This window comes from Dermacentor silvarum, chromosome 10, assembly GCF_013339745.2.
Source record: "Dermacentor silvarum isolate Dsil-2018 chromosome 10, BIME_Dsil_1.4, whole genome shotgun sequence".
Classification (NCBI taxonomy): Eukaryota; Metazoa; Arthropoda; class Arachnida; order Ixodida; family Ixodidae; genus Dermacentor; species Dermacentor silvarum.
In genome coordinates, this window is record NC_051163.1 from 32,366,382 (window position 1) to 32,380,239 (window position 13,858).

General features: G+C 44.9%; 1 protein-coding gene across 1 annotated transcript in view; it reads left to right on the forward strand.

Moving 5' to 3' along the window:
• Nucleotides 1–590: 590 nt before the first annotated feature.
• The window catches only part of LOC119466036 (uncharacterized), a 53,607-nt gene continuing 40,339 nt past the window's right edge, over nt 591–13,858 (forward strand). Inside the window, exons 1-2 of the mRNA XM_037726528.2 lie at nt 591–767; nt 12,719–12,804. Coding sequence (XP_037582456.1) covers nt 12,732–12,804 — 73 coding nt within the window. The 5' untranslated portion in view covers nt 591–767; nt 12,719–12,731. The remainder of the gene's footprint in view (nt 768–12,718; nt 12,805–13,858) is intronic.

The window sequence follows — 13,858 nt, forward strand, 5'->3', positions numbered from 1 at the left end:
CGGATGAATGCGAAGCATTGCGACCATCAAGGTTTGAGGGTTCGACTCCCACCACTGGTCGTGGGCTCGAGTGCCGTAATGAACTCTATCTTAATTACACCGGCCTTGATCAACTCACCTTGATTAACTTCGCCTTAATTCACTCTGCTTTAATCAACTTTGCTTTAAATGACGTCATCAACTGCCTTGATTGGCTCACTTGGGCTTTTTGGACCATCGTGGTCACGCCAACGCCGGATTTTCCGCATCATGGGGCATGTAATGCTTTCGCATTAAACAAAAAAAGTAAAACTATAATGCAGTGTTTCCTCTCATATTGCCCACCAGCGCACATTCCAACCTGGAGAATTACACGGAGTGAAACCGCCTCCCCCACTCCGTAGATACGCAAACGGATAACAGATGGGCGCGCGCGAACAATGTTATCTCTCGCTGGCCCCGCGCGGGCGTGTGATACGGTGTTGCACGCCCAAGGTACGAGCAGGTTATCTCCGCGCCGAGCTGGCATACGCGGTTCGCGATCTTGCGTACGAGAGATATCGGCGATGCGGAGACAATGGAGCGATAATCGGGGGGCGTGCTTTGGTCGGTCGATCCTTGGGGGGAGGCTGCAGTCCGGTAGCCCTGGTGCTGACTCTGCCGGTGGCAACTCCGCGTGTGCTCGGAGGCCGATTCGCCCTCTGGTTATATACACTGTGGTTATACGCACCCGTGTTTCAAACGCAAGGAGATCCCCAGTTTCCATCGGCGTGACGCCTAACGTGTTGGTGAGTACGCGCAATGCATGCTGGTTGGTACACTGCTCACGCATTCGCGTGTTCTCGACGTTTGAAGTTGAAGTTAATTAGGACAATAGGCATAATACAGTATGGTGATGTACAGGAGGAAGATCCCGAAGCGAATTTGAAGTTTATTAGGACGATAGGCATAATACAGTATGGTGATGTACAAGAGGAAGATTCCGAAGCGAATTTGAAGTTTATCAGACAATAGGCGTAATACAGTATGGTGATGTACAGGAGGAAGTCCCGAAGCGAAGTTGAAGTTTATTTGGATTATAGGCATAATACAGTATGGTGATATACAGGAGCAAGTCCCGAGGCAAAGTTGAAGTTTATTAGGACAATAGGCGTAATACAGTATGGTGATATACAGGAGGAAGTCCCGAAGCGAAGTTGAAGTTTATAAGGACAATAGGCGTAATACAGTGTAGTGATGTATACAGGAAGAAGTCCCGAAGTCAGAGACCGTAATGGAACTTCCTGTAAAAAAGTATATGGAAGAGTGCATGGAACAGTTGCAACAAATAATGTAAAAAAAAGTAAAAAGTAACTAAACATACTATATATATTTAGGGCTGTTTTATTACGAATAGCGCGAGCTAGAGACCCATATGTTAAATGTATGGAACAATCTACAAATATGTACAAAATATGAGAATGCGTAATGTCATACAAAGTGTTTCAGCGAACACTTCAATTCTTACATTATTGCCGGTGGCAGATAGCACAATTCTAGTCCATGAGCTGGTCCACTCGAAGAGGCGGACATTACTTGCACAAATAATGGAAATGCATAATCGACTAATTAACAAAAAGTCACTAATTAAGGTTTTATATAATTACCTTATGGTACATATTGCAATTTACACATTCTAGCGGGTGGGACTGCAAGGCATGTCCACTTGGAAAGAATTGTGCGGATGCCACCACTTACGAGATAATCGCTTTCAAACTTCCGGTAAAAATGCACTGTCGTTCCACTTACTTCCTTAACAAAACGTCGTTTTATGCACTGAAGCACAAACGTGACTGGAACGCCAATGCGTTTCACCGCAAAGTTCGGAAATTCATATCTCGAAACTGGTGTCATCCTGAGACGTCGTTCCAAGTGGATCCGCCTTGCGAACTCCCCGGCTAGAATTCATAAATTTCAATATGTGCCACAAGGTAATTAGTTAAAAACTCAATTAACGAATTTGTATTAACTAGTCGATTATGCATTTCGACTTAATGCAAAAATACCGTACCTTTGGGTGCACGTAGGAGAACGCCACGGCTGGTCAAAGTTTATCCACAGCCTCTCCACCACGATATCCCTCGTATCGCGCCATTGCGATGTTTCTGGAACGTTAGGCCCGACAACTTATGATTATTATTTGTCATTAAAATGAAAATAAAATGGAAATTTTAGTCACCCTATAATGATGGCAGCTTCTCCTTTTCACATAATAGTCACCCCGCACCTCCACCAAATAATGTTACGTGTAGCTGATGCCCAAGGCTAATTACAATTATTTACAGGGAAGCTAACGGAAGGCCAAATGGCGACGCTATATCAAGCGGGAACACGTCGTCTTCCTTCTCCTCAGTGCAGCCACACTGTGGCGGCTGTTCCGTATCACCAGTAACAATAATAAAAATAGTAGTAAGATAAGAATAAACAACGTCATATGTTGGAAAAAAATCTGGAGCATACAGTCCTCTACACAAACTAACATACAGAGATAGAAATTAAGGACAAGTTGCGCACACTGAGTATCAAACACATACCTGAGGTCCTGATGCAGTCTGAGGTGAGGAGGTGAACACATCAGGAAGATACATAGATATGAAAAAAATGGACGCACAATGCCCATAATTTATTATTGCTTAATTGGTATTTAAAGAAAGGGGGAAAACTGTCATCCACCCGAGGGTAGCAGGCACTGTAAAAATGCTGCAGTAAATGACGGGAGATATCTTGGCGGCTCTATTTCCAAGCATTTAAGCGTCAAAATGATGGCAGGCCGTCGTTTTGTAAGGCGCACACCACGACGCACACTGCACACGGTAGCCAATCAAATCACGTTATTATCACCAGCAATTTTTTTTTTCTTTTTATGTGGTATTCGTGACTCTCTCATTCTCTGCTTGTTCATGGTGATAGAAACGGCTTGTCAAAATGAAGCCGATGGCTCGTCGAAAATTATTTGAAAAATGACTTAAAGTGACGGGGCAAGGGAAGGGGGGAGGGGGAATGCAAATGCAAAAGCGCTCGTGTACTTAGATTTAGGCCCACGTTGAAGAACATCAAGTGGTCGAACTTAATCCGGAGTCCTCCACCAAGACTAATCATATCGTGGTTCTGCCAAGTAAAAACCCTAGAATTTAATTTTAATCGACCCAACGTACGAAGTTCGAGAACTAGTTAAGGACAGCGCAAAGAGCAATGGAACAAAACATGTTAGGCTTAACGTTAAGAGACAGAAGAGAGCAGCGTGGATCAGAGAGCAAACGGGGATAACCGATATTCTAGCTAATTGCCATTAAGAGAAAAAAATGGAGCTGGGCAGGCCATATAATGCGCAGGATGGATAACCGGTGGACTATTAGAGTTACAGAATGAGTGCCAAGAGAAGGGAAGCGCAGTCGAGGACGGTAGAAAACTAGGTGGGGTGATGAAATTAGAAAATTTGCAGGTAGAGAGTGGAATCAGCTAGCGCAATACAGGGGCAATTGGAGATCGCAGGGAGAGGCCTTCGTCCTGCAGTGGACATAAAAATAGGCTGCTGCTGATGATGATGACGACAAGGTTCTGCACGAATAAGTACCAACACTCCTGTGGGATTTATTTGGCCGCATAATTGGCGACGTTATAGGTTATAGAGGATGCGAAAAGCGCCGCTTTTACGAGGTCTCTCGCTTTTCTCATGGAAATGGCCGACAACGCAACGTGTGATAACCTGTGGCCGCGAGGACAATCACGTTGAACGCGTCCTTGCTACAGCGTACACAAGGACGATCGCTCGGGACATGCTGCAGCTCGCGTTGATCGAAGACCATTGTCGGAACAACAAACCATTTCGAAATGCCGACCTCATAGCCGTCGCAGCAAAGGGCTATACGTAAGCCCTGCTACAATCCTTGAGGCCAACAAACCTGTAGAAACGGCTTTGGTCATCAGTGGTATTCATTGCGCTGCAGGTGATGCGGAGATCGCGATTGGCTCGATTCGTGTGTCTGTGCTTTCTGTCTATCTCTACTTTCTTCTTATCTTTCTACCTCCCCCTTCACCAGTGCAGGGTAGCAAGCCGAACTTTCAGCCCTATTTAACCTTCCTGCTTTTATTATTATTTTCACTTTATCTATCTATCTATCTATCTATCTATCTATCTATCTATCTATCTATCTATCTATCTATCTATCTATCTATCTATCTATCTATCTATCTATCTATCTATCTATCTATCTATCTATCTATCTATCTATCTATCTATCTATCTATCTATCTATCTAATCCCTCGGGGCGAGTTCACAAAGGCTTTCGTTCGTTAGAAACACTTGTCTTTAACGGCTGCCTTCACTGATAACAAGTTAGCAATCTGAATCGACCAGCACCTGTTCTTGCGAACCGATCCAGCGTATTAAGAACACGTTTCGTGAACAGGAGTCTCAGCCCGGGCGAAGAGCCGGAGTACGCAATTCTCGCCCGGTAATACGGATGTCTCTTCCCCACGGCGTAAAAGAACACTAAAGAACATTAACACTAATGGTACGTTCGACTGATCGCCCCCTGTCGAGCGCTCTTGGAACGATTTACATTCGGTTGGTCGAAATCGGAGCACTCGGAACACGTTCGCCCGGTTCATTGAGAGCGCCAGTGCTTCCAGCTCACCTCGAGCTTGGCAGCGCGACCGAGATATCCGACAGAATCTCGATCACGTGGCTACTCCGATCGATCTGGGAGCCGCTGAACGTTCGACTGTGGCAGGTGTTTCTCTGGCGCCAATTTCAAGAGGGCTGCAAACCAATTTATAGCGCGGCAGAAACCATTCGATTGTATAGGTCGGTAAAGTATTCTTTGAAAAACTCTAATTTGGCATACTTTCGTTGGAGAAAGACCACTAATTATTGCGGAAAACGAATGCCAAACTTCGTTTGTTGCATTTCGCTGCCGAAATCATGGCGCCTGTATGCCAGTGCAACGTATGTATTTCAATATATAATTTTCTCGTTTTGCGGGCCGTTTTCGAAACTTCGCGTATGTTCTCTCGAAAGTACTCGTAACTTACTTGATTGAGTATTTGGTTCGTCTAGAATGTAAGGCAGTTTCTTTGCCGATAACAAACACTTAACCACGCCCGAGTGGCCCCGTCAAAATACGTGACGTCACTGTGAACTAGTGCGGCACCTTGCCGGTGGAGTCGCCACCAGTATTTTCTCTTTGCTTCTTTTCTAACTTACCAAGCCTTTTCTGACTTACCTAGAGTGGCCGGTTTGCTGAAGTGTGATTTACTGATACAAAGTTCTTCTTTAGTGTCAATGTAAACTTTCAGATAAGTCTTCGGCAATTTTCGCCTCAGTATATAACTCTTTTTCTTCTTTTATAACTGGAGCTGTCTGACTGATCAGAACAAGTGACCTTGCCAAGAAACGTTCACCTCGCGTTTACTGAAGGTTGACGAAAAGTATAAGCAAACTGAACATTCGCTAGCATTCTTTTGTCACCTGCGTTGACGGGTGGGGTCGCTGACCTTAATGTGGTTCTTGAACTTCTCCCTTGTACTTATAGTCGTTTAATCTGAGCTTCTTGAAGATAAGAATTTTCTCAATCGTATCTTGCCACCTCTGATTAGGCCGACGCCATTTTCCCTCGCCGCTTAGACATCAATCTACATTGTTTTCTTACTGACCCTGCTTTGTCTGTGCTCGTCACGTGGACAAACCGTCTGCTGTTACTCTAGATAACTGGCCGTGCAATGTTTACGACTTTCGGTCGCTCGTTGGGGCATGTAGCTGTCCGCATGTCTGTCTTCTCTCGTATGTGTAATCATCCATCTCGCAATTTTCAACTTAAACCACTCGGGTCTTTTGAGCTTAGGACTTAGAACTATCGTCTTGGTTCTGTACTGTGTATGCTGGTCGTACCACTACAGGTGTTCTTTGGTATCCGTCGTCTTGTAAGCATCGTCTTTTAAATCTCGGTGTTCAACCGGCTAACGACCAAACACCAGGAACACAAAGATAACCTTACTTTTCGCCAATATCATTTTCTCTTCAACCAGAATCAATGAGGATCAATTTCCTTACCAACGCAAATGACATCTCCCGTTCTCACTGTTTCGATCTTCTGAATCGTGTATACTTCTTTGCCGGTACCATTTCGTTTCCAAAGTATATCGTTTCATTGGGCCGCCATGTACATGCGCCATTGCGAATAAAAAAAAATCTGTAGTAAAAGAAAACCTTCTTTTCATTTGTATCGAATGTTATACTTTCTTTTTCGCTAAAGATTCAAATAGATATTGCTTTATTTTTTCACTTTAGATCCATCACAAGGGCGCGGCGCGATGTATTCTAATGACGACATCACAAATAGCTACGATACCCTACCGTGATAAAACTTGGCTTCGCAGAAGCTGCCTTTTTTTTTTCTTCTTTTTTTTCGTAATTTGCGGTAGGTAGCTGTACTGAAGTTGGATGTGCTCGTTAAAAAAACAAGAAGAAAAAAAGAAGTTTACACATAAAATAAACTTGCTGTCGAATCGTAACTTCGACCAAGCATTCTAAAAGGCCCCTCCGATCCCGGAACATGCTTAACGTCTACCATCGCAGCTAACTTGCAGATTCAAGGCCGAATTACACATTAAGGCGAATGAATGAATGAATGAATGAATGAATGAATGAATTTTTTTTTTTTTTTTTACGGATGGCTGCATGGCCTAGACAGGCTAAGGAAATACGTACAAACACGAATAAAGAGTTTGATGACGCAATAACTGTCTGAAAGATTTAGCTACATCTGGGTTATGGGGAACGCAATGGTGAACGGGTCTCGATTGATTTCGGCTCACCCACGATTATCTTGCAACCACGTGGTAACGCAGCCAGCGCGGCCGCGAGTCGAAACCACGACCCACGGTGACCATCGGCGATACCGGTCGTCCAGGCCGGAAGGCAGGTATCGAAATCACGATTCGTAAATGCGAATATTTTTCGAATACTTTTCGAATATGTCAAAATGTCAACTGCGTCCAAAAAAAAACATAAAATTTAGGCAAAAGTATGGTACATTTTCAGCCCCGCGGGCATAGCATAGAAATAAAACATGAGAACTTGCGTAGTGGAGCAGGCTACGTCACTTAGGTGGCCATACTTTACAGACTGCACAGCGATTATTGGCGCTCACTGAAGAGTGATGCGCATGCGAATAGAATACTCGCTTGCTCCCAATGCTTGACTTGTGCATTTAATAAGCAACGCTTCATAACGTACTACGTAATGACAGAAACTTGCTAATTTTAAGAACACTGGGATGTGAACATCGTTTTAAACAATTGTGATAACGGCTATTCATTATTCGATAAATATTGGAAACGTATTCGGTATTCGATTCGATTCGCTTTTGGCACTGTTCGATTCGGATCTCGGAAATCGCTATTCGCACACCCCTAATCTATAATGATCGAACAAGCAATGTCGCTGGAGCCTATTCGAGCCCGATCCACCTCCCGCATCCCTCTTTAACACAATGCAGACAAGAACACAAAAGAGGCGAGAGATTTCCAGCCACGGATAAGCGCACGGGGCGTCAATGCCGCTTCTTGCCTCTCCGTTTCTGTGCTGATTAGTCTCAAAGAGTTCCGCGTGCAATCGAGCCGCTCTTTTGTTTTACGCTTTCGGGGGCCGCCTCACACTGCGGAACACGTGGCATGCCAGAGTTGCAGTATAGGTCGTCAAATCTCGTCTTGAGCATTGCAGATCAGATCCGCAAAAGGCTGAAATATGTATAACATTTTGTTTTTCAAGCGAACCTTGTACACCCTAGCCTGCGCCGGCAATGTAACGCTAAAAAACCTGCGCCGGCGATGTAACGCTAAAAACCCAGCTGCTCTCAAAGCTGCACAGGTGGTCGGCACGCGCTCGTGCCACTGCTCCCGCATTCGTCGTCGTCGTCGTCTGCGTCCGTCGTCTGCGTCCACAGCTGGCTGGGTTGCCGCTAATCATTCCAGCGTAGAATTTCACTTCTGTTCTGTCGTCGTAATGGGGAGGCCGCGTTTACGGGGGTATGAGCCATTGCTTAAGGGGGTATGAGCCATTCCTTGTCTTACGTAACGGACAGATTTAATTTTGAAGAAATTTCATGGAAATGCATCCGGAATGAACGCGCTCGGGAAAGGGCTCGTCGCCGACGTGCCGACTCTAGCGTGTGGGCTTCCGAAACCCAGGCGAAACGTCAGCGAAGAGCCGCGGACCCCGAGTTGCGGGAGCGCGATGTTGAGGCCGAACGTCAGCGTCGTCTTGCCCTCCAGGAACCCGACCACGGTGGTGCACGCCTCGGCAACGCTAGCGCCAACTTCCCCGGTGCGACGCCCAGGTTTCAACGCGAGTTTCTCAAACCGTAACTTCGGAGCCAGCTGCAGTGCGTGTGACCGGTTGTGGTTCGATCGCACAACGTGGTACTCGTCAGTGCAATTCGTTCGGAGGAACACCGAAGAAACACACGACAAGCTTCGCTTACTGCCATTTCCTCGACAGGGGAAGGTCTACTAATCGTTGTTTTTTTTCTCTTTTCCCACCGTATTTGCGCTCAAAGAAAATAATTATGCAAGTTTTTTTTCGTCAGCTTGGATCGAGTTGGTCTATAGCTCTGTCGCACTTTCCCCAAAGGCCTCGGTACTAGACTTCAGCTACAAGCATTCAAAGATTCACGCGCAATCCCGGCCCTGCGAAAGTGGATGTCCAGCAAAGCTGTTGAAATCCACCACTACAACCGCTGAGGCGGGTATGCAATGCTTTATTGCTTTAGAGTAATGGTAGTAATGGGAGTAACGGTAATTCTGGCAGCACGCCGTCGTTGGTCGTAATTGTCGCTTCTTTTTCCTTCTGCCGCTCCTCGTATTTACGCTGTTCCTCGGGAGTCCTAACTATGCGTGACTTACCCATAGCCATGCAGCAACAACAATCAAATCAGTAGCTATAGACTGGCTCTTTTATGTGTGAAAGGCTATAGTGATGTCACTCCCCACGTCGCAAGCTCCGGATTAATTTTGGCCACCTGAGGTTCCTTAACGGGCACCTAAACCTACGAGTACGCGGGCGTTTTTGCATTTCGCACCCATCTAAATGCGGCCGCTGTCGCTTGGATCAAACCCGCATCCTCGAGCGCTATGCCATAGCCACATGGGCTGCCTCGGCGGGTCGTTCTGCTAAAAGAAAGCGACTTCTGTAGGTTTCTTTTCGTTGAAGTTCGGCTGTGTTGATGAAGGCCTATTGCAATTTCCCCTATGGCCTCGGTACTGGGCTTCTGCCATACGAATTATTGCGAGCCATTTACGAGTATCTCTGTGAAACAAAAACACTATCGCGTTCATGTTTGCCTATATTATACTGAATGTATTCCTTATAACAAGCAATTTCGTTCTCTTTTCCCTTCTATACCCGCCTTGGCGGCGTAGTGGCATTGGCGTTGCGCTGATATAGCCCGAGGTTCGCGGGATCGAATCTCGGCCGCGCCGGCCCCATTTCGATGGGGGGCGAAATGCAAAAAAAAAAAAAAAGGAAACAAAGAAAAAAAAAAAAAAACAGGGAGTCGGAATGAATCAGGAGTTCCCCCACTACGGCGTGCCTCATAATCACTATCACGGTTTTGGCACCTTAAACAGCAGTTCGTTTTTCCCCTCTCTTTTCGGTTCTACATTTCTTATGAAATGGTTAATTAAATCATTAATTAATTAATTTTCCGTGGGTATGTTTTTCTTTTATTATTTTCGTGCTTGTGCAAGATAGACAGTATTTTTTCAGACATTGCTTTCGTTTTATGATCTGTTTCCTTTGTATTTTTTTAAAAATCTTTTCTACTTCTCACTCCCGCCCGATTCTCGACCACATCCCCTCCAGTGGTTGTGTGCCGTTCTCAGTGGTTATTCATTTGGCTGAACTTGCGGGCCAACTGAGGTTTTGATCCTCGGTGCAATTTCTCCGATGGCGGTTTTGAGGATTCAAGTTTATCCTGTGAGGGGCGGAAGGTAAAAAAAAAAAAAAAGTTCGTGTACTTAACTTCTAGGTGCACGTAAGCCTGGATGGCCAGAACGAACCCAGAAGCCTTGACTACCATGTCTCCCAATAGCCGCAGTGCCGCATTAGGACATTGAACTCTGTGAATAAATTAATGATCAATGGCGTCTCATGGGGACGTTCCCAGAAACATTGCAAAAGCGCTTTGACGTGAGTGTCGACTAAAGTCCCTACAGCATATAATGAATGAATTAATTAATTAATTAATATTTTCACCTCCCAAATCGAATTCATCACGAAATGACACTGCATTGTCGAGAACGTTGAGTGGGGCTGAACATTGACAGCACGAGTGCAAGACAGTTTAGCAGGAGCAACTGCCTGCAATCAGGCACTTTCTTTTTTGTAAGACATTTCTTTTTACATATGTATGAAGCTTTAATCAGCTTGTCTGCGTAAACGCTTTCCTCAACTCTAACTAGTACAGCAAATGGACTCGTACTCTACAGATGCATATAACCGCAACCTTTAATATATGCACATTTTCATATTCAAAAGTAGAGTCCATTATGTCGACTGTTCCATTTGTTAATTCCTTTGTAAACAGCATCCCGTCTATTTATCTCTCATTATGAAATCATACCATCGTTAAACATTATAAAAAATTGGAGGAGGGGGGATGGGTATGCGGTAACGTATAATCTTGTAATCAGTATCTTAAGATGTCGTGATGGGCACCATTGACTTATTTAGGGAAACCTGAGATTTTGGAAGCCTGTCAAGGACGTTATTGGTGTTTCTTCACACCATTTCTCCTCTCTTTCTCTGCCGCTGTGCAGCGAAAAATGCGCGGTCACTGACTCCACTCGACGCAGGAGCGTGAATCGGTCGATCATGTATGGCTATTCTTCAGTGCATTGTGAAATGTTTCTAGCGAGCAAGAGAGTCTCCCATGGAGGCGCTCATAGATAGGGGCAGCGGTGACATCCCGACTCGTATTGTCTTTGGAGAGGGGGGGCGGTGTTGAAAAAAAAAATGTGGCAGAAACCATCCAAGTTGTTTGTCAAGGTCAGCGACTTAGCTTTCTTGTGTCACCGGCTGCATACCCTCTTTGCCATCAATGAATCACAGCACCTTACGGGCACATCTGCAGACACACGAAGTGGCAATCTCGCTGCCTACCACAATAACGAATGATATACCGAGACACAGTATACCTTGTAGTGCACTGCACCCCAGTTAAAACTCCGTAGCAACCTCAACTATCCCTATCCTAGTATATTGGCTGCAACTTCGTTACCACTGCTGTCCACCAAAACTATCACACTCGACGAGGATGGGCCACTATCGCTTTAATATATTTAAGGCCATACGTACCCCATCGTGTCACCTCCGCGCACATCCATTTTTCGGGGATTGGCCATGAATGGGCGCATACCAACATCAGGTACGCAGTGACCCAAGTGCTACACTAGGCCAGACATAAGCCAGCAGCGAGTTTTCTATTCGGCTGCGTATACCCATGGGTACGTGGGTACGTGGCAAGTAGACAACATGGGTCACAAGCAGACGACATGGGTCACGTCTGCTTGTAATGGCAGTAGACAGAAAATACATACCTAGTGGCCCAAGGCTATTACACACAACTGGAGTTACTGGTTACTTGAGTTACTCTACTGTGCGAGATTGTCTGACCATCCAAAGTGAGCAGAGTAGCCAAAGAAAGCTCAGAACGCTTTAAGAATTCTTCAACTACGTCATGCAAAGGGAACGTAGAACTTCCTAGTTCGTCCACCTGTGGGTGTCACACGGCGCTTTGTCCTTTGTACGCTAACCTTAAACGCAAATAAAGATGGAAAGAAAAGCACGGCTAACGGGGATACAACTTAATTGTGGGAATATTGGCATCGCGTGGGGCCAACATTGGTATCACATCGGAGAAATATTGAATAAGCAAGCTGGGGAGAAACCTACTCCCAGTGCTATTTGGAAAGTGTTATTGTATTTTTAGTTACATATTTCAATGCAAAAAGTACAATGTCGGTTAAAGAAAAATGCGCTGGACTTGAAGGTTATTGTAAATGCCATTGGATAGTTCATAAAGCGGTAAACGTACAGCCGTAGTAATCCCCAAGATTAGATACACTTAAACTGCGAAAATTCAGTCAGTGCGTTTCAGTGAGCAAGAGCAAAGACAGAAAAAGAAGAAAAAAGACACACATTATGCAGCCTTAACGAAATCGCTCGAGATCAAAGACAACCAATGACTGACGCAAGCACATTACATTAGAAGCAAAAAGGGGGAAAAAATATGCAGCCATCAGAACTCCTGCAAGTGGAATCGAACAAAGCCAGAGACAATGTAGTGAAAATAGAGAGAGGGCACACATAACAATTTCTGAAGAGTGTTCACTCTTATCTAAGAATGCAATTCTAAAAGAATTAGTAGTAGTATAGTTCACTTTCGCGAAAACTGGCCGGACACAGTGGAAAGGGAGTTACGACACACGCACGAGGAAAGATAAAACAAAAGATAAGCGTATACGAAACGCAACGTGTCGCATGCACCTTTCACTGGGAGAGGGCAAAAAAATTACACTATACGCAGTGGCCACAAACTTGTACAAGATTTACATAAGTGTATCTATTCAAATGCTCCGGCTAACACTCATTCCTACAGTGCGCAGTATCCACATGTTTTTTTTTTCAATTTCTCGTAGGTACACAGCCAAGATGCAGCGGTTCTGGACCGCGGCAGCATTATGCGTGGCGCTCACCGGCCTCGCCACCTTTGCACAAGATCCGAGTAAGTGTTAACGAAATTTCGCCCGTCTCCCGCCAGCGCCGACAACTGGGCCATAGGCGCTTCTAAAATAAAGTGATTTCTCTCCGTGTGTCTTGCATCACGTGTTTAAGCGAACAGTATAACAGGACGCTAACGAGGAACATTCGAAAGGTGTACTGAGTCCTGCTTTCTGAGAAAAATGTTTTCGACTGATTATTTTTTTAGTATTTGCTTTCGTGTTGGTAAGCCTGAAAGAAAGAAAGAAAGAAAGAAAGAACGAGAGATGAGGATGAAGTTACCTAACTAGCACCTCATGACAGCACGATATTATGTCACTGTCTGTTCGGGACTAGGTAATGTTTTTTTTTCAAATATTTTCTTTCTAGTATTTATTGCAATGAACAAATTACTCTCACAAGAAGCATGAACGGACATACCAGCTATATTCGCGGGCAAATTTCTGTGGCAATCAAGGGAAAGCTGTACGCGGAGGCAATGCGGGCACAAGTAAGAGGCGCTCCTGGGAAAGGTCCCACAATCTAATCTTTATTAGTTTATACCGGGGAAGTGGAAACATGAACACCTGATATACAACCCAAAATAACACAAAATATACAGTTGAGGGTTAAATGTGACTTTTTTTTAGTTGTTGTAGTTTTCTCTTCCACAATTTGAGCAAATGCGAAACCGTCGCATGTGGAAGCTGCGCTGATTCAGTGTCTGCTGCAAGAAACCAAAAGCGTTGTCCAGCACTGCCGGACTACTTGGCGCGGTAACATTCGTGCAGAAACTCTTCACTGCCAAACAGGCTCACTCTGCACGGCGACGCAAACATATACACGTGGTAGTGGTGGTAAATACGGAACATCACGGCGACGCCGACGGCGGAAATTCGCCTGTAGGGCCCATGTCATTGCTATCACAATAAAATCAGGGATGTTCGAACGGTGAAATTTTCGAGTCGGATTGAATACTAATATTCGAGAAAAAACAATCTCCGAATCGTATATCGAATATTTCCTCATTTCTAAACAGAATAACATATCGTTTATGAAGTTCGCGCTGAGCTCCTTTA